This window comes from Budorcas taxicolor, chromosome 2 (assembly GCF_023091745.1).
Source record: "Budorcas taxicolor isolate Tak-1 chromosome 2, Takin1.1, whole genome shotgun sequence".
Classification (NCBI taxonomy): Eukaryota; Metazoa; Chordata; class Mammalia; order Artiodactyla; family Bovidae; genus Budorcas; species Budorcas taxicolor.
The window spans coordinates 130,523,812-130,550,054 of NC_068911.1; the positions used below are offsets into that span (position 1 = coordinate 130,523,812).

Here is a 26,243-nt window from a genome sequence, read left to right on the forward strand (position 1 = left end):
CTTGTAAACAGTATAGTTGGGTTATATTTCTCTGTTCTTTCTGGCAATCCTTGTCTTTTAATTAGCGTATTTAGGCCTTTTAATCTCAATATAGGCTTCCCTGGTGGCTCAGAATCCACCTGCCAATGTAAGAGACATGGATTCAATCATACCCTGGGTTGGGAAGATTCTCTGGAGAAAGAAATGGCAACCCACTCCAGTTTTCTTGCTTTGGACATCCTATGGATGGAGGAGCCTGGTAGGCTACAGTCCAAGGGGTTACAAAGAATCAGCCACAACTGAGCAACTAAAACAACAACGGTGTTAATGTAGTTATTGATAGATATGTTTAGATTTAAAATTATCATTTTGTTACTTTTCCTTTGTTTGTTTCCTCTTTTTTTGTTTCCCCTCTTCTGCCTTTTTAAGGGTTATTTGAGCATATTCTATTTTATTCTAATTTTGGCTATATTTCATATAATTTTTTGATGATTGTTCTAGAAATTACAAAGTACATGCTTACCTTTTCACAATCTATTTAGAGTCAGTATTTTACTGCTTTGATTGAAATGCATTAACTATCATTATTTAGACTTCTTTACCCTCCTCCTTTATACTATAGCTGTCTACATTACATCTGTTAATACATACCTTGAAAACCCTATTGGAGAATGTTGCATACTTTGCTTTCATCTGCTAAATATATTTTAAAGATTAGAGGAAAATAGTCTAATATATATTTATACCCAGATATTTGTAATTGCTGTTGCTCTTGATATTCTAAGTTTCTTTCAGGTATTATTTTTTTCCTTCTATCTGAAGAACTTCCTTTAGTAACTCTTTTAGAGCCATCTGCTGGCTAGGAATTCTCCTTAGTTTTCTTTCCTCTGAGAGTATCTGTATCTTTATTCTTGAAGGGTATTTTTGCTAGATATAGAATTCTGAGTTGACTGTGCTTTTCTTTCAGCACTTTAAAAGTATTGTGCCGTTTCTTCCTGTCATCTGTGGTTTCTGGTGAGAAAGCCGCACTCATTTGAATTCTTATTCTAAGGTCATGTCTTTTCCCCCACCTTCTTTATCTTTTTTTTTAATTTATTTTTTTTAAATTGAAGGATATTTGCTTTACCAAACTTCGTCGTTTTCTGTCATACTTCAAGAATCAGCCATAGGTACACCCATGTCCACTGCCTCCCGAACCTCTCTTCCATCTCCCTCTCCTTCCCACCCTTCTAGATTGTCACAGAACCCGTGTTTGAGTTCCCTGAATCATACAGCAAATTCCCATTAGCTATCGATTTTACATATGGTGTTACAAATTTCCATGTTACTGTCTCCATACATCTCACCCTCTCCCTTCTCCCCTCCCCCTGTGTCCTTAGGTTTGGTTTCTGTCTGTTTCTCCATTGCTGCCCTGAAAATAAATTCGTCAGTACCATCTTTTTAGATTCCATATATATGAGTCAGTATATGATGTTTATTTCTATAATTTATTTCTGTTTCTGACTTACTTCACTTGGTACAACAGGCTCTAGGTTCATCCACCACAGTAGAACTGACTCAAATGCACTCCTTTTTTATGGCTGAGTAGTATTCCATTGTATATATGTACCACAGCTTCTTTATCCATTCATCTGTTGATGGACGTATAGGTTGGTTCCATGTTCTAGCTATTGTAAATAGTGCTGCAGTGAACATTGGGGTACACGTGTCTTTTAGTTTTGGTTTCCTTAAGGTATATGCCTAGGAGTGGGATTACTGGTTCATATGGTGTTTTTTTTTTTTTTCTATATGAAACTTTTAGTATTTTATTCATTTTCATAGTTTTACAGTATTAGTAAAAATAATGACCCATTATAAATAAGTATAAAATGGAAGTTGATGAAAAATAACCCCAAGTCTTCCTTGACTCTCATCCTCCCACCAAAAAACTAGCTAGTATATGGCAAATATCCTTTGCACACATTATCTTTAGGCATATATTCACTTTGTAGTGGTGGATGGTTTAGTCACTAAGTCATGTCTAGTCATGTCTGACTCTTGCGACCCCACAGACTGTAGCCTGCCAGGCTCCTCTGTCCATGGGGTTTTCCAGGCAAGATTACAGGAGTGGGTTGCCATTTCCTTCTCCACATATGGTGGTTTTATTCCTAGTTTTTGAAGGAATCTCCATACCTTCTTCCATAGTGACTGCCACACCCGTCCAGCTTTTATTGTTTGTAGACTTTTTCATGGCCATTCTGACTGGTGTGAGGTGGTACCTCATGTAGTTTTGATTTGCATTTCTCTAATAATGAGCGATGTCGAGCATCTTCTCATGTGTTTGTTAGCCGTCTGTATGTCTTCCTTGGAGGAATGTTTGTTTAGATCTTTTTCCCACTTTTTGATTGGGTTGTTTGTTTTCCTGATACTGAGTTGTATGAACTACTTATATATTTTGGAAATCAATTCTTTGTCAATTGTTTCCTTTGCTATTATTTTCTCCTATTCTGAGGGTTGTCTTTTCACCTTGTTTGTAGTTTTCTTTGTTGTGCAAAAGTTTTTAAGTTTAATTGGATCCCACTTGTTTATTTTTCTTTTTATTTCCATTACTGTAAGAGGTGGGTCATAGAAGCTTTGATTTATGTCATCGAGTGTTCTGCCTGTATTTTCCTCTAAGAGTTTTATAGTTTCCGATCTTAACGTTTAGGTCTTTAATCCATTTTATCTTTGTGTATGGCATTAGGAAGTGTTCTAATTTCATTCTTTTGCATGTAGCTGTCCAGTTTTCCCAGCATCACTTATTAAAGAGGCTATCTTTGCCGCATTATATATTCTTGCCTCCTTTGTCAAAAATAAGGTACCCGTTGGTGTGTGGGTTTCTCTCTGGGCTTTCTGTCTTGTTCCATTGGTCTATATTTCTGTTTTTGTGCCAGTATCATACTATCTTGATGACTGTAACTTTGTAGTATAATCTGAAGTCAGGAAGGTTGATTCCTTCAGCTCCATTCTTCTTTATCAAGACTGCTTTGGCTATTCGGGATCTTTTGTGTTTCCATATGAACTGTGAAATTTTTTGTTCATGTTCTATGAAAAGTACCATTGGTAATTTGATAGGGATTGCATTTAATCTGTAGATTGCACTTGGTGGTATAGTCATTTTCACAGTACTTCCTGCCCAGGAGCATGGACTATCTCTCCGTCTGTTTATGTTGTCTTTGATTTCTTTCATCAGTGTCTTATAATTTTCCATATGGGTTCTTTTGTCTCCTTAGAGATAAAAGGAGATTCTCTTTATTTCTAGATGTTTTATTCTTTTTGTTGCAGAGGTGAATGGGATTGATTCCTTAATTTCTCTTTCTGATTTTTCATTGTTAGTATATAGGAGTGCAAGTGATTTCTGTGTGTTGACCTTGTATCCTGTGACTTTGCTGAATTCCGATTAGCTCTAATAATTTTCTGATAGTTTCTTTTGGGTTTTCTATGTATAGTATCTTATCATCTGCAAACAGTGAATTTTACTTCTTCTTTTCCCATCTTGATTCCTTTTATTTCTTTTTCTTCTCTAATTGCCATAGCTAGAACTTCCAAAGCTATGTTGAATTGAGAGTGGTCACCCTTGTCTTGTTCCTAGGGAATGCTTTTAGTTTTTCATCATTGAAAATAATATTTGCTGTGGGCTTATCATATATGGCCTTTACTGTTTTGAGGTAGGTTCCTTCTATGCCCATTTTTTGAAGTATTTTTATCATAAGTGGGTGCTGAATTTTGTCAGAGGTTTTTTCTACATCTATTGAGATGACCATATGATTTTTATCTTTCAATTTGTTAATATGGTGTATCACATTGATTGATTTGTGTATGTTGAAGAATCCTTGCATCCCTGGAATAAGCCCGACTTGATCATCGTGTAAGAGCTTTTTAGTGTGTTGTTGAATTCTGTTTACTAGAATTTTGTTGAGGATTTTTGCATCTGTGTTCACCAGTGATTTTGGCCTGTAATTTTCTTTTTTTGTGTTGTCTTTGCCTGGTTTTGGTATCAGGGTGATTGAGGCCTCATAGAATAAGTTTGGAAGTGTTCCTTCCTCTGTCCCTGGCTTCTTTATTTTTAGTTTTTGTCAGTTTGACTACCTCTGGGCATGGATTTCTTTGGATTTTCTTGTTTGGTATTCACTCTGCTTTTTCTTATTGTGGCAAAAAATGCATAACATAAAATTGGTCATTTTTGTCATTTTTAAGTGTATGGTTTTGTGGTATCAAGTACATTCACGTTGTTGTGCAACCATCTCCGTCTCTAGCACTTTTTCATCTTTCCCAAGTGAAACTCTGTACCCATTAAACAATAACTCTTGTATGCTTTACTGTGTAGTATAATATTTTAATTAACTATAAAACTTGTTTGTTTGTAGTATATTCAACAGAACATAAGAGCAGATTGTTCCAATATTGACAAAATTCTTGAACCCCCTGAAGGCCAAGATGAAGGTGTATGGAAGTATGAACATTTAAGGTAGGTCCTCATGATATAGCAAAATAGTAATAGTACTTCTAATAGTAAAAATAACCTTTAATATTAATTATGATTATGAATCATAAATTATTTAACTGTAGACCAAAAAGCCAGTTTCTAAAGCTTTTATGTTTCCAGTGTTATAAAGTTTTCAACATTGTTATTTATTCATTGTTTTCTGTACTTACGGATTTGGGCCTTCTTATCATTTTACACAGTTTTCCTTAATCATATCCTTTAATCACAGATGCAGTATTTCCATGTACCTACTCATTTTTACTGCCTACTACCTGTCTACTTTATTTCTCTCTAGAGGGCCTAGTCTAGACTTGGTAGCTGATGTGTTACTAGTCACGCACATACTGTGTCAACTAGTATGAATTTCCAGTCTTCTCTTTGGTAAATGAAGGTTAATTGTAATCCTGAAATAAGTTTTAGAGATTTTAATAATATTCTTTGAATGAAAAAATTGATTTTTAATGAATCATGAGTCAACTTTAGAAGCAGCTGTAACCTGAAGTTACTAGGTTATTTCCCTCTTTCTTTTTTAAAAATTAGGGTATTTCTTGAAGTTAAAAACTTCCCATTGTAAATGGGAATTGATAAGTTAGAGAAGGCAGCATGAAATATGTGTTCATCCAAGTTTGTTACTTTGAGTTGATTTTTAAATAATAGAGTAAAGTGGAGATCTGAATTTTCCTGCATAAATTAGACCACATTTCCTATGATGAGTGCCTCAGTTTGTAGACAGTGTACTTTTTCTGTTGTTTTGTTTTGATGCTATAGGCTTGTCTAGATATTGTGTCTTGTCATAACAGTTCAGCAGTTTCAGGGACGACTTCTTTGTAAGCTGCCAGTTTCTTGGGCAAGTCACTTGACTACTTGATCGGGTTTTCTTTTTTAATACATCTTGATGGGTGATCATTGAAAGCATGAGTATGTAGGTATTATGCCACTCTTATAAATATAGAAAACACTTTAGAATGATATATACTCTGCCTTATTTTAATCTACTTTGAAAATAACTACTTACTTACCTGTGGGATTAATGATAAAAATAAGCAAAGGTATTTTTTACACCATAAGCATAATTTCTAAAAAGTTAGGGTTCATTTTAATTTACAAGGTTTTTATTTCAGATCTAAAAAAAGTTTTTCCTCCCAACTTAACTTAGACTGTGAAATATGCATTATACAAAACTTGTAAAATCTTTCTTATGCATATTCCATTTGTCCTGGTGCTATTGTTACTACTTTTGTTATTTTTTAATATTATTTTATTTGAATAATTCACTTATTTTTGTTTTGTATAATTTAAATATTATATGTCACATATTTATTGTTTTGTGTCTTTATTATAGTGTATACATCTTTAACCAAAAAGAGTTTTCAAAGTAGTTTGATTTTTTTTGCATGTGCTTAATATTACTGATTTGAGGCTTAATACTTGCTATTACTGGTTAATGTAGTTGATTATATGTTAATGGGGATTGAATCTTGACCTCAGTGAAATCACTTCTCACTGAATATTTGTCATCAGGAAAAGATGCTGTTTCCTCTGAATGGCTGCAATCCTATGCCAGTGTATAGGGCTTAGTGACTAGAGGGTAGTCAGCTCTGGTTTGACCCTTCAGCTGCCTAACTATGTGTGTGAGCCCTGTGTCGAATTAACCTGAAGCTGTTAAGTTTACACTGTTTGCCACGATTATACCTATAACACTGGCAGATCAGTTAGCTTAATTTTCCTGTTGACTATAAGTAGATTGGACTAGGTGAGAAACTTGTTTATCACCATCTGTCTTTATTACTACTTAGTGGAAAACAACTCAGAAACATAAAACATGCAACTTACAGATATTGAGCAGTATAGATTTATGTAGTGATTCAGAAATAGTGTTGTTTGTATACTCTTAGAACAACACATTATTAGGCATCTGAAGTGGAAATAGATGGCTGATAATTTGACCTTTGTCTTTTAACTTGCTTTCTTCTTTTTAAAAAAAAAATTTGTTTCAGTTCATTGTTGGCTATGCTGGGTCGTTGTTGCTGCATGGGCCTTTCTAGTTGTCGTGAGTGGAGGCCACTCTGTAGTTGTGGTGAAATGGGTTTCTCATGACCGGGGCTTCTCTTGTTGCACAGCACAGACTAGGCACACTGGCTTCAGCAGTCATGGCATGTGGGCTCAGTAGTCTCAGCTCTCAGGCTCTAGAGCACAGGCTTACGAGTTGTGCTTAGTTGCCCCAGCAGCATGTGGAATCTTCTCTGACCAGGGACAATTGTATTCAGATATATACACACACATAAATTTTTATATAACTGGAATTGTACTCTGAATATAAGTATATATCTTTTGTATGTTTATGTAATATCAACATTTTACTATTTTCCAATTGCTAATCATTTGTGTTTCAAAGAAATTTTTTATGTATAGAGTTTAAGTGAACATCTTTGTACATATATCTAGATTGCAGTTCTGATTGTTTCATTAGAATAGATCCTTAAGAGAATGACTTAGTCAAAAAATACACACTTTGTAAGGTTCTTGGTAAATATTTTCAGATTATTTCTCAGAAAAATTATACTAATTTCTGGTGTTTAAAGTGATCAACTCACTGAACACTGATATTGAATGTTATTAGGGTCGTTAGTTTTGGGTTTTGTTTACTAATGTACTGTATGTCTTTGTAAGGAATGTGCCATGTAAGTTCAAGTGGTGTTGATAATAGTGATGAGAAAGGATGGTATTTTTTTTTACAATTAATATTCTAAAAACAATATGAAGAATAGATAAAGCTTTTTCATTTATATATTTACCTTTTTAGGCAATTCTGTCTTGAGCTAAATGGACTTGCTGTCAAACTTCAGGTAATATTTTCTTTAACTTAAAACTAATTGAAAGTTCTGATTTTTTTCCTGTTTTTATAAATTAATGTGCTTACAAAGACATCTAGAATTTGTAGTTTATTCTAGAATTTTGCACAAAATGTAGTAACCCAATTGATAAACTTTTTCATTGTTATTTTACATGTTAATAAGTGTAACAATTTTTAACAGAGTGAATGCCATCCAGATACCTGCACTCAGATGACAGCAACTGAACAGTGGATTTTTCTTTGTGCAGCTCATAAAACACCAAAAGAGGTGAGAATGTATAAAGTTGAACGACTCATAAATTCATTGTAACCTAAATCTCTTCAAGACAATGGTAGACAAATTTTTTTTTGAGTTTTTAGGTCACTATTTATTTTGCTCTTTGATTTAGAGTTTTTTGATGCAAGGTTATTGTCACAGTGTTACTTTAGGATTTCTTTTGATTAGTATCTTTTGAAAATTTTTTAATTAAAATATCATTAACCTATACTATGTTAGTTTCAGGAGTAAAGCATACTGATTTGATATTTCTCTAAATTACAAAGTGATCACCGTGATAAGTTTAGTTTACCATCTGTCATCATACAGAGTTACTACAGAATTATTGAGAGTGTTTCTCATGTTGTGCATTTCATTCCTAGGACTCATTAATTTTGTAACTGGCCGTTGATACCTCTTAATCTTCCTCACCTATTTCATTCATTTCTATCTCCCCTCTGGCAGCCACTTTTGTTCTTTGTATCTATGACTTCTGTTTTATTGTTTCTTCACTTTTGTTTTTTTAGATTCCACTTATAAGTGAAAGCATATGGTATTTGTCTTTCTCTGTCTTGTTTTGTTTTTAGATTCCACATACAAGTGAAATCATATGGTATTTGCCTTTCTCTGACTTTTTTCACGTAGCATAATACCCTCTAGGTCCATCTACACTTTTGCAAATGGCAAAATTTCATTCTTTTATGCCAGTGTGTATACATACCACATCTTTATATGGACACTTAGACTGTTTCTGCATCTTTGTTGTCGTCATTGTTGTTTAGTCACTGTTGTGTCTGACCCTTGTGACTCCATGGACTGTAGCCCACCAGGTTCCTCTGTCCGTGGGATTTCCCAGGCAGGAATACTGAAGTGGGTTGCCACTTCCTTCTCTAGGTGATCTTCCTGACTCAGAGATCAAACCTGCATCTCCTGCGTTGTCAGGTGAATTCTTCACCACTGAGCCATCAGAGAAACCCTGCTTCCATATCTTGGCTACTATAAATAACGCTTCAGTGAACAGGGGCATGCATGTATCTGTTTGATTAGTGTTTTTGTTTCTTTGGGCAATTGCTGGGTTGTATGGCAGTTTCTATTTTTCATTTTTTGAGGAACCGCTGTACTGTTTTCCATAGTGGTTGTACCAGTTTACATTCTGTGCAGTGGTGCAGGAGGGTTCCTATATCTCCTGAACAGTACTTATTTTTTGTCCTTTTTTGAGGGGTGGGCCATACTGCACAGCATGTGGGATCTCAGTTCCCCAAGTGGGGATTGAACTCGTGCCCCCTGTAGTGGAAGCGCAGATTCTTGACCGCAGGACTGCCAGGAAAGTCCTTGTTTTTTTGATGGTACTCTTTTTGACAAATGTGAGGTAGTAACCTACTCTGGTTTGATTTGCATTTCCTTGATAATTAGTGATGTTGAGTACCTTTACATGTGTCTGTTGGCCATCTGTATGTCTTCTTTTGAGAAAATGTGTATTCACGTCTTCTGCCCATTTTTTAACCTGATTGTCAAAGAGTGTACTACCCTTTTTTTCTTCTAGGAGTTTTATGGTTTCCCATCTGACATTTAAATCTAAGTCCATTTTGAGTTTATTTTTGTATATGGTGTAAGTAATCCAGTTTGACTCTTTCGTATGTAGCTGTCCAATTTTCCCAGCACCATTTATTGAAGAGACTTTCTTTACCCTAGTGTATATATTGCCTCTTTTGTTATAGACAACTGACTATGTAAGTGTGGGTTTATTGTTGGGATCTCTGTTCTCTTCCCTATGTATCTGTTTTTGTGCCAGTAACATACTGTTTTGATTATATAGCTTTGTAGTATAGTTTCAAATCAGGCACTTGGTATCTCCAGCTTTGTCATTATTTCTTAAGATTGTTTTGGATATGTGGAGTCTTCTGTATTTCCACAGAAATTTTAAAATTATTTGTTTTAGTTCTGTTAAAAATGCCATAAGTATTTTGATATGGATTGCATTGAGTATATAGATTGCCTTGGGAAGTACGGTCATTTTAACAGTATTAATTCTTCTAATCCATGAACATGGTATATCTTTCCATTTGTTTGTATAGTATCATTTCTTGTAACTGGACAATTAAATCGACTGGAACTTACAATTCATTGACTATGACATAATAACACCTGTCATATTGTGTTGATATCTAATGTGTAATGGATGAAATACATGTGTTTAGATATTTTGGTTTACTCTTCTTTTTATAGGAATAACTGTTGGTGATTACTAGTTGATACTAATTGATTACTAGATTACTAGTCTATCAGATAGAAATGTTGAGTTTTATAGGTCAGTGTTTTTTTTCTACATTAATATTTCTTACTATTTATTTGAAACCCACCATAATGATTTTCCTTCCATAATTGGTCTTATTGAAAATCTCACTCATGTTGTTTTCTCCTTATTTTGTTTTTGTTAAGGTGAGAGTATAGGAAGTTGCAGTTGTTTATAGAACATTTTTTGTTTTAAATAATTCATGTCATCTGACATGTAGTACACAGTTTTCCTTAGTTGTCTCAAAAATGTCCTTTATAACTGGTTTGCTTAAAAATATGCATTGCATTTCCCTTGATCTGCCTTCCCTTTTAATCCGTAGTAATTAGTTTTTACATGACATCGACTCATTGAAAATAACTGAGTTAGCCCTGTGCTGTAGGATTATAGACTTTTTGATTATTATATTGACAGACCACTAAAGCTTAAAGCCAGTTAATTCTTTAGCTGGAAAATCAATGTTTGATGTCCTTTTGTTTGAAAAGGTTAATTCTCCAAAATAAGAAGTATCTGATACCTATCTAAGCTAAGTAGTACTTATTTTTCAATATTGACTTTACTCATGATATTACTTTTTTTTTAGTTAATAAACTGAAGCAATATTAATATTGTGTATCATTCTATATCTGGGGAAATCATAGCAGTTTTCATTGATAATTCACTGGAATTGACTCTATAGCATAGTACATGATGTGATCATTCCTATTAGAAAATTGAATCCCAAGAAGCTAGTGTCATTTTGGCAATAGTAAAGATGCATTATTCTCACTTTAATGTGGGAAAGCCATCCAGTGTGTCTTGTATTGTGAGACATATACATACCAAGTCATTACTACATCCACTTTTCTCTTTGTTGCTGTTGTTTTAGTTGTGTTCAACTTTTTTGAGGAGAACTAGAGGAGGAGCCTGTGAGGCTTCTCTGTCTGTGGGATTTCCCAGTCAAGAATAATAGAGTGGATTGCCATTTCTTTATCTAGGGGATATTCCCGACGCAGGGATTGAACCTGTGTCTCTTCCATTGGCAGGCAGATTCTTTATCACTGAGCCACCAGGGAAATTTTTTTCTTGAGTTATGTTAAATGTAAGATAGAATAATCATCTGAATTATATCCTGTGAGTGAATCTTAAAAGTACACCACTGCTTGCTAAAGACCAGCTCCACTAGATTTTCCACGTTTCAAGGGATGGTGCTAGTGTATTTTCCAAATGGTAGTTTTGAGGGATGAGATTATTGTAAAAATACAAACAAAAGAAAATCTTGAGAGGACACTTTTTGAATCCTTTCGAAATAATTTTACGTAGTTAAAAAATAATAGCAACAGAGATTAGTAGCTAAGAAAGTTGTTCTTACGAATTAAAAGCACTGGCAGATTCTGAAGTGGAAGAGGCACAGAGTACTCAGCAGCAGTGATGATTTACTCAAGGTCCTTCAGAATTATAGAGAGGCATTGCAGCAAATAGAGTTAACTATACAAACAGTGATTATAAGCAATGAAGATTATAATTTGTTGTTATCCGTTAGTCCTTTCAGTCATATGCAGATTGTGATTACTTGCAGTAGCATTATAAATATATATTTGGTAAAATATAATTTATAAAAGTTTGAACACATTACTTACTATTTGTAACATACTATTTTGGCCATATTTTGCCAAATGTGTGCTGTTATATATGATGCAGAGTAGGATCAGTTAATTGAGAATTAATTGGAGGAGGTGGAGGGAGACAGCTAAATTAAGGCAAAACTCTTCCTCTAATTCCAAAAAGAAAAAATTCAGAAATCAGTCTAAAGTTATGCTGTTTGAAACAGTAGCCATAAAACATGTGGCTGTGGAGCACTTAATGTGGATAGTCTAAATTGAGATGTTCTTTAAGTATAAAATCCATACTGATTTCAAATATTTAGTACAAAGGGACAATGTAAAATATCTCATTGAGAGTTAACTGGATAACTACATACAAAATAATGAATTTAGACCCCCTACCTCACACCGTATACAGAAATTAGCTCTCAATGGAAATCAAACACCTAAATGTAAGAGCTAAAACTATAAAACTCTTGGGGGGGAAAATAGGTATAAATTTTCATGACCTTGGACTAGGCAGTGATTTCTTAGATATGATACCAAAAGCTCAGTGGTGGAAGAAGATGTATATGTCAGATTTCATAGAAAATAAAAATGGTTGTGCTTTAAAGGACACTGTCAAGAAAATGAAAAGACAATGTACATAACTAGAGAAATTATTTTTGTTAATTATATCTCTGTTAAGGGTCTGGTATCCAGAATATATAAAGAGCTATTACGAAACAACTAAAAGACAACTTAATATTAAAATGAGCAAAGAATTTTTTTTTTTCTGCTTGCTCAGTGCAGCTTATAGCATCTTAGTTTTGCAACCAGGGATTAAACCCGTGCCCGTGGCATTGAAAGCATGGAGTCCTAACTACTGGACTGCCAGGAAAGTCCCTAAAATGAACAAAGGATTTGAATGGATATTTCTCTAAAGAAATATAAAAATGGTCAGTAAGTACATGAAAAGGTGTTCATCATCATTAGTAATTAGGCTAAATGCATATCAAAACCACATGAGAATGGAGAAATAAAAATGTGATGGATATAAATACATACAATGGAATATTATTCAGCCATAAAAGGGGGTGAAGTTCTGATATATGCTATATATAACATGAATGAACCTGAAAGACATTATGCTAAGTGAACGAAGCCAGACACAAAAGAACAGTTATGGTATGATTTCACTTACATGATACATCTAGAAAGGACAAATTCATAGAGCCTGAAAGTAGATTAGAGGTTGTCAGGGCTGGGGATTGGGAATGTGGGGAAATTACTACTTAAATGGTTATAGTGTCTATTTGGAATGAGGAAAAGCCTTTGGTTTAAAACAGATAGTATAGATGGCTGCACAATAGTGAATGTAACTAATGCCACTGAATTGTATGTTTAAAAATGTTTAAAATGGAATGGGAATTCCCTGGTGGTCCAGTGGTTAGGACTCCATACTTCCATTCCAGAGGGCACAAGTTCAATCTCTGGTTGAGGAACTGAGATCCCATATGCCCATATGTGGCACTGCCAAAAATAAAGGTTAAAATGGCAAATTTTACCACAGGTTTTTCAAAGTGGAAAAAAGATCCACCCATACAATTGACATACACTTTACCCACTGAAATGACTAAAATAATAAGTGTTGGCCAGGATGTGAAGAAGATGGAACCCTTATACATAGACAATGGATTTGTAAAATACTGGGTTTGGAAATAGTTTGAAAGTTCCTCAAAATAACAGGTATAGAGTTACTATATGGCTTACCAATTCTACTTTTAGGTATATACTCAAATGAAAAACATAGATCCAGACAATACTTGTGCACTAATAAAGCTCACAGTCACGTGAATCACAATATCAAAAAATGGAAACAACCAAATTTCCATCAACTGATGAGTAAATACACAACATGTGGTATATGTATACAATGGAATATTATTTAGCCTTTAAAAAGAATCTGTAGAGGGAGAAACATTTTCAAGTATTTTATATATATTAAAAGCCAAGTCTAAAAATGTTTTGAATTAAGAAAATAATGAGTATTGATTCATTCTGCACTATTCATGAGCCTTGAAAACATGCTGAATGACACAGAAGTCCACATTCTATTCCATTTTTAGGAAATATTCAGAATAGGTAATTTCAGAGAAGATAGAAGGTAGGTCAGTTGTTCAGGATTCAGGGGAAGAGAGGAGAAATGACTGTTAATTAATATTGGGTTTCTCTTGGGGGTGATGAAGATGATACGGAATGTAGTTGATAATGGTTATATAATTTTGTGAATATACTAAAAACTATTGAGTTTTACACTTTAAAAGAGATTTTGTGGTATGTGAATTATATATTAACTTTAAAATATCCCCGTTCTCCTGGGAACAGGCCCCTAAAAGGAGAAAGAAAGCACATACACTACTTGGACTTTTTTGTGACCTTAAGGGAGCAGTAATGACCTGAACACAGAAATTCTACCTTGTGGCCTGGCATCTTGGAATGTATGTGGGGAGAGTCTTATCAGATTTTAACACTCTTCAGGGACTTTCCATATATCCTCATGACTCAGGAAAATAGATTTCTTTCCTTTTGTCCACTATATTCAAGAGTCAACATGTTATACTTTTGACTCTGCTGTGAGTCTTTAGGCAAGTCCTTAATTCATTGCTTTAGTTTTCTTATCTGCAAAGTGGGAAACATAACCTACCTTGTAGGGTTGTTGTGGAGAATAAATAGAGTTAATACATATAAAGGCTTTAAACAGTGCCCAGAGCTTAGTAGGTGCTATGTACGGCTTGGCTATTATCACCATAGCATCTCCATAAAATCTTTCTTCTTTCCCAGTGTTATTTAAGCTGCATTAGCAGTCAGGTCAGACTCTGCTGAATAGCTTCCTAGTTTATTTCCTTATTCTAAATCCACATCTCCAGTGCGTCACTTGAATCTTTGACAAGTCTACCTCTGATCTTGTCCCTGTCTTATTCAGTGGTCTGTAGAGTTCATCAAATAAAGTCTAAACTCCTTCTACAAAAAAACCACACAGAAGCTCATTAGCAATTTTTCTATCAATTATGTTAAAACGGTAATTTTGGCTATATGGAGTTAAATAAAATACATCATTAAAATTAATTTCACCTTTTTTTTTTTTTTTACCTATTTAATGTGGATGTTAGAATATTTAAATTAAACATGTAGCTTGCATTGTATTTCCATGCTGGCTTAATGGTACATCCAAGTGACCAATATGAATGAGAATTACAATGACTTGGGATGTTTGTCTTTGACCAAATCACCTTGTAATCATATATATGGATAAAGATACTTTTTTCAATAAATACTGCTCTTGTTACTGTTTTAGGCAGGGAGTCTACTAGCCATAAAATTCCTATGGATGTACATTTTTTTTCCTCTGAGGCATTTTATTCGTATGCATTACATCGCTGGAAAGAATCCAAGGATTTTCCCTCCTGTGTGTTTTTGTCTTGCTTCTTCATGGTCCATGATGCCAGCCGAGGTTGTCAGTACAATGAAACCAAACTGATGAGACGGGCGCAGGTTATTCTGCCATTCTTTTAGATCTTAGAGTTGCACATCAAATCTGAGGCTGATCGCTCCACAATTATTTAGCCTGCCTGTGAGGTTCACAACAATTTTCCCAGCCCTGTTGTCATTAATGATTTCAAATTCTCCAGTATAGCCATGCTTCATCATCACAGTTAGAATCCTGACTGGGACTTTGGAGCACCTGGTATTAGCCTCTCTTTTTGGTATTGTTGATACTCTTGAGAGCGTCAGCCAGGACATACATGCGCACCATTACGGTGGCACAGAAAGATGGCTGAAAGAGGATGTACCTTTTTTTTTTTTTTTTTTTTTTTGGTGTAGATTAATCTGTATTTACCATCTTGAGTCACCAGGGAAGCCCTAAAAGAAAGTGAAGTTGCTCAGTCATGTCTGACTCTTTGCAGCCCCATGGATACCAGGTTCCTCCGTCATTGGGATATTCTAGGCAAGAATACTGGAGTGGGTTGCCATTTCCTTCTCCAGGAGATCTTTCTGACCCAGGGATTGAATCCAGGTCTCCCGCATTGTAGGCAGATGCTTAATTAACCAGATAATCACGATGGTGTGATCACTCACCTAGAGCCAGACATCCTGGAATGTGAAGTCAAGTGAGCCTTAGAAAGCATCACTACGAACAAAGCTAGTGGAGGTGATGGAATTCCAGTTGAGCTATTTCAAATCCTGAAAGATGATGCTGTGAAAGTACTGCACTAAATATGCCAGCAAATTTGGAAAACTCAGCAGTGGCCACAGGACTGGAAAAGGTCAGTTTTCATTCCAATCGCAAAGAAAGGCAATGCCGGAGAATGCTCAAACTACCGCACGATTGCACTCATCTCACACGCTAGTAAAGTAATGCTCAAAATTCTCCAAGCCAGGCTTCAGCAATACGTGAACCATGAAATTCCTGATGTTCAAGCTGGTTTTAGAAAAGGCAGAGGAACCAGAGATCAACTTGCCAACATCCGCTGGATGATGGAAAAAGCAAGAGTTCCAGAAAAACATCTGTTTCTGCTTTATTGACTATGCCAAAGCCTTTGACTGTGTGGATTACAATAAACTGTGGAAAATTCTGAAAGAGTTGGGAATACCAGACCACCTGACCTGCCTCTTGAGAAATTTGTATGCAGGTCAGGAAGCAACACTTAGAACTGGACATGGACCAACAGACTGGTTCCAAATAGGAAAAGAAGTACGTCAAGGCTGCATATTGTCACCCTGCTTATTTAACTTATATGCAGAGTACATCTTGAGAAATGCTGGGCTGGAAAAAGCACAAGGTGGAATCAAGATTGCCGGGAGAAATATCAATAACCTCAGATATGCAGATGACACCACCCTTATGGCAGAAAGTGAAGAGGAACTCAAAAGCCTCTTGATGAAAGTGAAAGAGGAGAGTGAAAAAGTTGGCTTAAAGCTCAACATTCAGAAAACGAAGATCATGGCATCTGGTCCCATCACTTCATGGGAAATAGATTGGAAAACAGTGTCAGACTTTATATTTTTGGGCTCCAAAATCACTGCAGATGGTGACTGCAGCCATGAAATTAAAAGACACTTACTCCTTGGAAGAAAAGTTATGACCAACCTAGATGGCATATTGAAAAGCAGAGACATTACTTTGCCAACAAAGGTCTGTCTAGTCAAGGCTATGGTTTTTCCTGTGGTCATGTATGGATGTGAGAGTTGGACTGTGAAGAAAGCTGAGTGCCAAAGAATTGATGCTTTTGAACTGTGGTGTTGGAGAAGACTCTTGAGAGTCCCCTGGACTGCAAGGAGATCCAGCCAGTCCATTCTGAAGGAGATTAGCCCTGGGTTTCTTTGGAAGGAATGATGCTAAAGCTGAAGCTCTAGTACTTTGGCCACCTCATGTGAAGAGTTGACTCATTGGAAAAGACTGATGCTGGGAGGGATTGGGGTCAGGAGGAGAAGGGGTCGACCGAGGATCAGATGGCTGGGTGGCATCACTGACTCGATGGACGTGAGTCTGAGTGAACTCTGGGAGTTGGTGATGGACAGGGAGGCCTGGTGTGCTGCGATTCATGGGGTCGCAAAGAGTCGGACACGACTGAGCGACTGAACTGAACTGACTGAAATCTGTATTTGCCATGTACTATACTTAGCAGTGTTGAGTAGTTACTGCATTTTAAAACGCCAATTTCATTCTCAGCACTTTAAAAATATTCTAATTACTGAGTAGAATTAGAGTCATTTTTCTTTCTCTAGTCTTACTTGTTTCTTGTTGGTTCCCTGGTTCACTCTGCATCTTCGTTTCTTTTGATACTTCTCACTCCCTGCCCTCAGAAGAACTGAATGAGAATAATTACTTTGCAGTTTTGTCTTTCCTTTGATTGATTTGCTGTGAGACAATTCAGTTTCATTTTCTGATAAATGAAATAGAGTAAGACAGGTTTATTAAAATGTAAAGAAATTTCAGATTTCGTATTAAATTGCAAAGGAGGTTCAGGGAGAAAAATTTTTATAGAGCTACTAGATTGGAATTAGGGTACCAGCAACATAGTAAGGCATACTTTTTAGGATGTAAGAAGACAGTGATCTTTGGAGGTATTTGTGAAGAAGGCTGCTGGGCCACTTGGCAAAATATAAACCAGTGGACTAGGAATCAGTATATCTGGGTTATGGTTTTTAAATCCTTCTTCCTAACTATGTCATCTAGTGTAAATCATTGACCACAAGTCAAGGGTAGTCCCTGTTGCTGTGCATCATTCTTCAGGTGTTGTCTCTCTCATCCTTTAGAGTTGGGATATTTGCACGCTTGTTTACTTGAATTTCTGTTGTACAGAGTCAGCATCTTCTTAGCATGCCTAAAGACAAGACTTTCCTAAGTTGGTCTCCTCGTTTTGAGGAATTCCTTATCCTTGCCTATAAATTTTTTTTTTTTTTAATGGCTGCACTGTGCAGCTTGTGGGATCTTACTTAGTTCATTGAACCTGGGCCCTCAGCAATGAGAGTGTGGAGTCCTAACCACCTGGACAGCCAGGGAGTTCCCATAGATTTTTAAGATCTGGTAAGAATCCTGTGCATCATTTGCAAACTGACGAGTTTCCTCATTTGTAAAGCCAGAGAGTTAGATTAGATAATCAGGTGTTCTTCCTAACTCGACAGAAGCATTGTTTTCATGTAGGTACAATACTGAGAGTGAGAAATTGGGAGACTGATTCACTTATTTACTGTAAGCTGGGTATTATAGTTGAGGGGATAGTAAAGCCTTATTTATTGACATAACATTGAATTTTACAGTCATTCTGATATTGTAAGAAACATTTCCTTAGAATATGCTTGGAGGTTTTGGATTAAGATACCTGTGCAATAAATATACCTAATTTTAGAGGCAGAACTCATTGTTGATGCATTTTATATCCTTTCTCTTACAGTGTCCTGCTATAGACTACACTAGACACACGCTTGATGGTGCTGCATGTCTTCTGAATAGCAATAAATATTTTCCCAGCAGGTAAATAAAACCTTTAAATGAGGTATTAAACTTTTTGGATTTAAAGATTGATGTTTTTAGAACTAAAACTAGTTTGCTCATATTGTATTCTGTAAACTTTATTTTTTATCTGTTGTATATTTGACTTGTCCAGAATTATTCACGTTTTGAAATTAAGATTGTGATTAAACTAAAGGCATCAGGGCTCGGTTCCCAAAGCTCACTGGCCAGTTTAGTCATGAGTAGTTCCTGCTCCTGTGTGTCATTTTCCAGGGCTCTCCCTCTCAAGCTTTAGGGTTGGGATGTTTACACACTTGCTTACTTGACACTTTGGTAGAGTGAGCATCCTCGTAGACAGCATGCTAAAGAGCAGACTTTCCTAAGTTGGACTGCGTATTTTTTTTTTCTTAAGTATGTTCTGTGTATTTCCAGCCTGTTTTTCTTTTAATTGAAGAATGGTTGATTTACAGTGTTGTGTTAGTTACTGCTGTACAGTGAAGTGACTCAGTTTTACATATATATATACACACACATTCTTTTCATATTCTTTTCCATTGTGGTTTATCACAGGATACTGAATATAGTTCCCTTGTGCTATACAGTAGGACCTCATTGTTTATCCATTCTGTATATAGCAGTTTGCATCTGTTATTCCCAAACTCCCACTCCATCCCTCTCCAATCCTCCTCCTCCCCCTTAGTCTGTTCTCTACTGGACTGATAATTTTTGAAGGAGTCTTTATCCTTGCTTTTAGATTTTTAAGATCAGGGAGGAAGCCTGTGCATAACTGTAATATATTATTGTTGAGGTTTGTGACTGGTCTTTTATTCTCTTAAGATGTTTGTTACCGAGTGGATAGATTTGGAGGCTTTTGCACCTAAATATCACTGACTTCAAAGAGCTCACATAAAATATGTAAAAAATAGTGGGTTTTGCCTTAGTATCCTGTATACATTTTAAAAAAGAAAACAAATAGGCAGTTTTTATTTCTCATACACACATTAAAAAATTGAGTTCCGTAGAATGAAATGATAATTCCTTTTAGTAGTTTTAATTTGCTCTAGTGGACAGAGTGTAAATATCAAAAACATGTTTTTAGTAAGTTTTGCCAAGGTTTGTTTTAGTTGCATTAAACTTTAACAAAGTCTCAGAATTATAATTCTGAATTTCTTGGGCGCTGTGGTTAGGTAGTGAAGTTAGGAGTGAGGAACAAGAGTTTTGGTCTCGCCCTTGCCGCTTACTAGCACTGTGAACTGGACTGGCCACTTATTTTCTCTGGTGTCAGTTTCTGCTCTCGTGAATTGAGAAGATTGGACTATATTGTTCCTAAGATCTGTCTAGCTCTATGAATCTATTATTTCTTTTCTATTTCTAGAGTTAGCATAAAGGAATCATCTGTAGCAAAACTAGGATCAGTATGCCGTAGGATTTACAGAATATTTTCACATGCTTATTTTCATCACCGGCAGATATTTGATGAATATGAAGTAAGTATATTTCACTAATTGTCCTGGTACATTCTTATGAGAATGACAATAATATATGTTGATATATGTCTCATTTATTTGGTTTTGAGTAGTAAGTTGAAATGTTTTTTTTCTCTCTACAGAATGAAACATTTTTGTGTCACCGGTTTACTAAATTTGTGATGAAATATAATTTGATGTCCAAGGATAACCTGATTGTACCAATTTTAGAAGAAGAAGTTCAGAATTCAGTTTCTGGGGAAAGTGAAGCATGAAGGGAGTCATATAGAAAAAAATGTACTGATCACATAATTAACATTAATTATGTACTGTATATATATCATTTTAGACACATCAATCATGTATCCATATTATAGCTTCTTTGTTTAGCATAGGTTTTTGTATGCTGAGTGTTGCCTTTTAAAATGGGAAATACTTTTTAAGTTATTCATGAGCTGTATATTCACTGGTGTGGCACTCATGGTTTTTAAATAAGATTAGTATTATGTTTATAATGCCTGTTAATAAAAGAATTTACAGTTTGGTAAAATTGCTGCTAAACAATCATTGGATCACAATCCTCATCAAATAAACACATCTATAAAAAGATGAGTGAGCTTGAGGTTTCACACAAACCATTTATACTAAAGACATAGTAATGTTTTCCTTTGGTTTTATACCTGAGTTTAGATATTCTAGGAAATTCTGTAGCACATAGTTCCATCTTAATAAGTTTTCTAAAATGAGATAAAAGTGTTTTTAAATTCTGTTTATAGTTTTTGATATACATATAATTATGTGTATATCTAAGTATAAATGCAAATAAAGCATCAGTAATACTTAAGTAATCTTACTATGCTACACAAAGTATATTCTAGACCAGCATACTTAGAAAGGATTTACCTTTCTGCATCAGTGGATAGTTACATACAAGATAGTGATAACGATAAAGAGTGTAAATGATGTTCCCAGTGGAAACCTGCCCTGTCCTTCCCTTCTCTCCATTTCCCTTAATTCCCTCCTCAAACTACATACCTGAGAAGCTTTTCACCAGACTGTGATTTAGTGGTGACTTATACCTATTTATATTTGTATTAATTGCTTACAGATTATACCTCATATTAGCAATTACATTACACTACAGGAAAAAATGTATTGGCATAGGCTCTTGCTTATCTTTGCTTTGCAAAATTGTTCTCACTACTTGGAAAACAGTCTTTGAAATAGCTTGACTAATAATGTTAGTAATATTAATCTTCACATCTAACCATTTAAGTAGCACTTAAATAGAGTTGGAAAATACTATAGTATTTATTTTACACCCCTTCTCCACAAAGTTTATGTTTGAATTATATGGACATGTAAAATTTTTTTGCAGTAATTCACAGGTTCCAAAGGTATTGTTGAATGAATGCTCATACATTTTTTGGACTTGGTTATAATTCAGTGTCTTAAGAAGGATTCAACCATAGATTTTACAATCGTAGCTATTGAATGCAGTTTTCTAACAAAGCACTAGGAAGTCTTATTGCTGAACTGGTTGTAATGAGACACTTAGGTTAAAAAAAATTTGTACATGTAGTGAAGAAAATATTTAAATCTATCTTTTGAACAGAATTAACAAATGAACTTCCTCTTCATTTGAATGAGTTATTTTGAAATGAAGATTAAAATGTAGTAATGTTTTTTTTTTTCAAGTTGCGGAAATAATTCATACCATGCTATAAGTATGTATTGCAAAAATGTGGAAAACAGTAGCATCCTGAGAGTTTGTATATATATTTATGCTTTTTGATCCTGCCAGTATATTTGGCTTTGAACAATGCTATTCCATCAGCCAGTCATTATTTTGTCCCAATCCACAGTCTCTTTAAGAAGTTTTATATTCACAGGGAAAGGAAAATTGGCTTTGAAATTATGCATTTATATTAATGTAACTATGAACCAATGGGAATAGTAATTTTTACACAAACTTGCTAAATATCGAGAAACTAAACCAAGTTAATAAATTATATATAGCAATGTAGCTCTTCTCTCTGTATAAAAGTCTCAATGGATTTCTGTTGCTTGACTATTAGTGAACATTTGAACTAAGGCAGTGGCTGGGATTTGGTGATCTGGCTAAGTATTCTGAAACACATTTTGAATAATATGACTTGGTGTTAATGGGGAAATAAAAATTTTTTTTTCTTACTCATTCCATCTTCCCTGTACTATGTGTTTGGAATTGATCATAAAAAAAAAAATACCCCAAAGAAAACATTAGTTCGTAGTCTTGCTTTTGTATTCATATTGACATTCATATTCTTGCATTGTAAAGTTGAGTCACTGTATCAGGTAAGACAGAAGTGAAACAATTACTGTTTTTCCTTAAAATTCATAGAATTTTGAAAATTTTGTTCACAGAATTTTGAAAATATAAATGTGTATGTGCTGTGTTATGCTGCGTTAGTCGCTCAGTCATGTCCAGCTCTATGTGACCATGAACTCTGGCCCACCAGGCTCTTCTGTCCGTGGGATTTCTCCAGGCAAGAAGACTGGAGTGGGTTGCCATGCGCTCCTCCAAGGGATCTTCCCAACCCGGGGATCGAACCAAGGTCTCCTGCATTGTAGGTGGATTCTTTACTGTCTGAGCCACCAGGGAAGTCCATGTATGTACTTAAGTGGTACTAAAAAAACTGATGAGCCCGGCAAACCATTGATTTATAAAGTAATTGTTCTAAGAGGAGGGGAGTAGAAAACTCATAGTTCTGTGTAATAAAGAAGTTAGGCTCCACTTACTGTTTGAATTATACAATATAGATCCAAAAACTAAATTTTTCTTTTCATAGAATTATTTTGACCATATAGTCAATTCATCATTTTTCTCATATCATATCTAAGAAAGTACCTAATTTTTAATAATTTATGTTCCTGTAAGTATTACAGTTCTTTTGTGTGTGTCCATTTTCTTTTCTCTGACTTAAGGTATTAAATTTGCATTTCTAGAACAGTTTCTCAATTAAATTTAAAATGAATTTTTGTGTTTGGTTGTGTCACATGGCCTGTGGAATCCTAGTTCAGTCCTGACCGGACTGAACCCAGGTCCTCGGCAGTGAAAGCAGGGAGTCCCAACCAGTGGACCACCAGGGGATTCCCTAAATTTTTAACAAGTTAATATTTTTAATATCAGGATAAAATTTTAAATCTATAGTTAATTGCATTATTAGCAAGAACTGTTAAGGTCTCAAACACGTTTAGTGACGTCAAAATCATTGTAATAGAACTAATTAATTTTTCCCTGGATACTTTGCTCTATTTTTGCCCAAAGGTTTCCTATCAGTTAAATGCTACATTTTATATGCTTTCATTTTTAAATACTTCTTGAATGTACAAAGGTTTCTTGGTGTGACTCTTCCATGCTAGGCATGAAAGATTCTCATTTTTTGAATACAGCTGATTGTTAACTAAGCAGACACTATGGATATGTATTAGTACAACACATTTAGCAAGTTATTTGAGGCGGTCAAAATATCCAAATGAATTTTCTGAAAAAACAGGCATTATTAGTGTAGGGCACACTATAAAACCAGATAACTTCCAAATAAATTTACTAAATGGTTAGATTACTCATCTAAAAGATTTAATTAGGAACCTCAATATTGGGGGATGCATGGATATTTTCTGTGGGCTAAAAATTAATTATAGTACTTTATTTGATTTTTTCTGCTGTTTACATTTCTTTTTATAGTACACAGAGCTTCATATGAAGTGTGAGAATCTAATTAAGCAAAGAGAATACTAAATTTTTCATTAAAACAAATTTCCAAAAAAGAAATAACTACTGACATCCTGAACTTCTATCCATGAAGACAGTATGTCAGTTGTGTTGCGTCAGATATTGTTTCTATGATTAATTATTGCATCGACATTCAAAATGAGTAAAATACTCATTTTAAAAGGAAATCATTTTATCCTGATTTGGACTTCAGCTATAAACCTTGGTAAAAACAGTTTATAATTCCATAAGTGGTGTATTTACCTTAAAAATTGTTTTTAATTTATTTTTGGTTGCACTGGGTCATTGTTGCTGTGCATGGGCTTTCTCTGGTTGCAGTGGGTGGGGGCTTCTTTTCATTGAGGTGCTTGGGCTTCTCATTGTGAGAGCTTCTCGCTGCAGAGCACAGGCTCTAGGAAGTCGGACTTCAGGAGTCGCAGCACCCTGGATCAGTAGTTGCAGTGTGCAGCCCTCGGGCCTGTGGGCTTCAGCAGTGCAGCACGCAGGCCCAGTAGTTGTGGCACACGGACTCAGTTGCTTTACAGCACGTGGAATCTTCCCAGACCAGGGTTGGAACCTGTGCACCCTGCACTGGCAGGCAGATTCCTGTCCATCACACTGCCAGGTTAGTCCTTTACCACTTTGTTCTGAATGGACCTCATGAAAGTCTTGTTCACTTAAAAACTGTAGTTTGTCACAGATAATAGGATTTTCTCTGACTTTGTATAACCATGTCAAAGGAACATTCTCATTTAACATGATACTTTATGTAAAATAATTGTCTACATCTTTATAAACATCTGCTAATTAGTATTTTTGGTTTTCCTTAGTTATTAGTGAATGAAAGAAAATGTTAATTTCTTTTAAAAAACAAAACATTTAAAATATCTTGTTATAAAAATCAAGAGTTAAAAGAAGTAGGAATGATAGGATTTTGTGCTCCTATTTCCCCTACTTTCCTCAGGGATAGATTGAGGGGAGTCAAAGGAACAAGGCAATCTCCGAGATGGAAAAACACAAGGTATAGTCATTATTGCACTAGCAATGACATAGCCGCTTGACCCAATTTCAGAAATCAATAGACTCTTTTTTTTCTTTTTGAGGGTGAATTTTACTTAACTCCCCTAAAAAATGTGATTGTATTTTAAAACCAGGTATATATCTTTGAGACCCCATGGACTGTAGCCCACCAGGTTCCTCTGCTCATGGAATTCTCCAGGCAAGAATATTGGAATGGGTAGCCATTCCCTTCTGCAGGGGATCTTCCCAGCCCAGGGAACAAACCCAGGTCTCCTGAATTGTAGGCAGATTCTTTACCATCTGATCCACCAGGGAAGCCCAATGTAATCATCTTAGGGAGCCTTTATTCAGTCTACCATAGCAGTCCTCTTCAATTCACACTGTTAAAAAGTTCTCCATGCTATCAGTTCAGTTCAGTCGCTCAGTCACGTCTGACTCTGTGATCCCATGGACTACAGCACTCCAGGCTTCCCTGACCATCGCCAACTGCCGGAGCTTACTCAAACTCATGTCCACAGAGTAGATGATGCCATCCAACCATCTCATCCTCTGTCGGAGTAGAAGGACGTGTGCTCATCTTCTGCGAGGACTCCAAAATTACAATGTGTTGCTGAACAACCATTGACAGGAGAATGTTGGATCCCACCAAAAAAAGATACCCCACGTCCAAGGGCAAAGAAGCCCCAGCAACATGGTAGGAGGGGTGAAACTGCGTTTAGAATCAAACCCCATACCTGCCAGAGACACTTGAAGGGCTCAAACAAACCTTGTGCGCACAAGGACCCAGAGATCCCACGGAGATTGAGCCAGAACTGTGTTTGAGTGTCTCCTGCGGAGGTACTGTCAGCAGTGAACTGCTGGAGGGGCAGGGGCTCTGGGTGCAGTAGGCCTGGGTGTGGCATAAGCCCTCTTGGAGGAGGTCACCATTACCCCACCACAGAGATGCCAGAATTTACACAGGACTGGAGAAACAGACTTTTGGAGGGCACAAACAAAAGCGTGTGCACCAGGACCCAGGAGAAAGAAGGAGTGACCGAACAAGAGACTGACCCAGACTAGCCTGTGAGTGTCCAGGAGTCTTGGGGGAGGCACAGGTCGGTGGTGGCCTGCTGCAGGGTTGGGGGCACTGAGTGTAGCAGTGCACGCATGGGACCTGTTGAAGGAGGTCACCATTATCTTCATTACCTCCACTATAGTTTGGCCTCAGGTCAGACTACAGGGAGGGAACATAGCCCCACCCTTCAACAGAAAATTGGATTAATGATTTACTGAGCACGGCCCCGCCCATCAGAACAAGACCCAGTTTCCCCTCAGTCAGTCTCTCTCATCAGGAAGCTTCCATAAGCCTCTTATCCTTCTCCGTCAGAGGGCAGACAGAATGAAAACCACAATCACAGAAAACTAACCAATTTGATCACATGGACCACAGCTTTGTCTAACTCAGTGAAACTATGAGCCATGCCTTGTAGGGCCACCCAAGACAGACAGGTCATGGTGGAGAGTTCTGACAAACCACCAGTATTCTTGCCTTGAG

The 26,243-nt window shown here is 35.9% G+C and overlaps 1 protein-coding gene across 1 annotated transcript in view; it reads left to right on the plus strand.

The window, feature by feature from the left end:
- Positions 1-20,634, plus strand: part of MOB4 (MOB family member 4, phocein) — a 30,278-nt gene extending 9,644 nt beyond the window's left edge. Inside the window, exons 3-8 of the mRNA XM_052655830.1 lie at positions 4,365-4,465; positions 7,287-7,329; positions 7,519-7,605; positions 18,408-18,487; positions 19,842-19,953; positions 20,076-20,634. Of these exons, the coding sequence (XP_052511790.1) occupies positions 4,365-4,465; positions 7,287-7,329; positions 7,519-7,605; positions 18,408-18,487; positions 19,842-19,953; positions 20,076-20,207 (555 nt within the window). The 3' untranslated portion in view covers positions 20,208-20,634. The remainder of the gene's footprint in view (positions 1-4,364; positions 4,466-7,286; positions 7,330-7,518; positions 7,606-18,407; positions 18,488-19,841; positions 19,954-20,075) is intronic.
- The last annotated feature ends 5,609 nt before the right edge of the window (positions 20,635-26,243 follow it).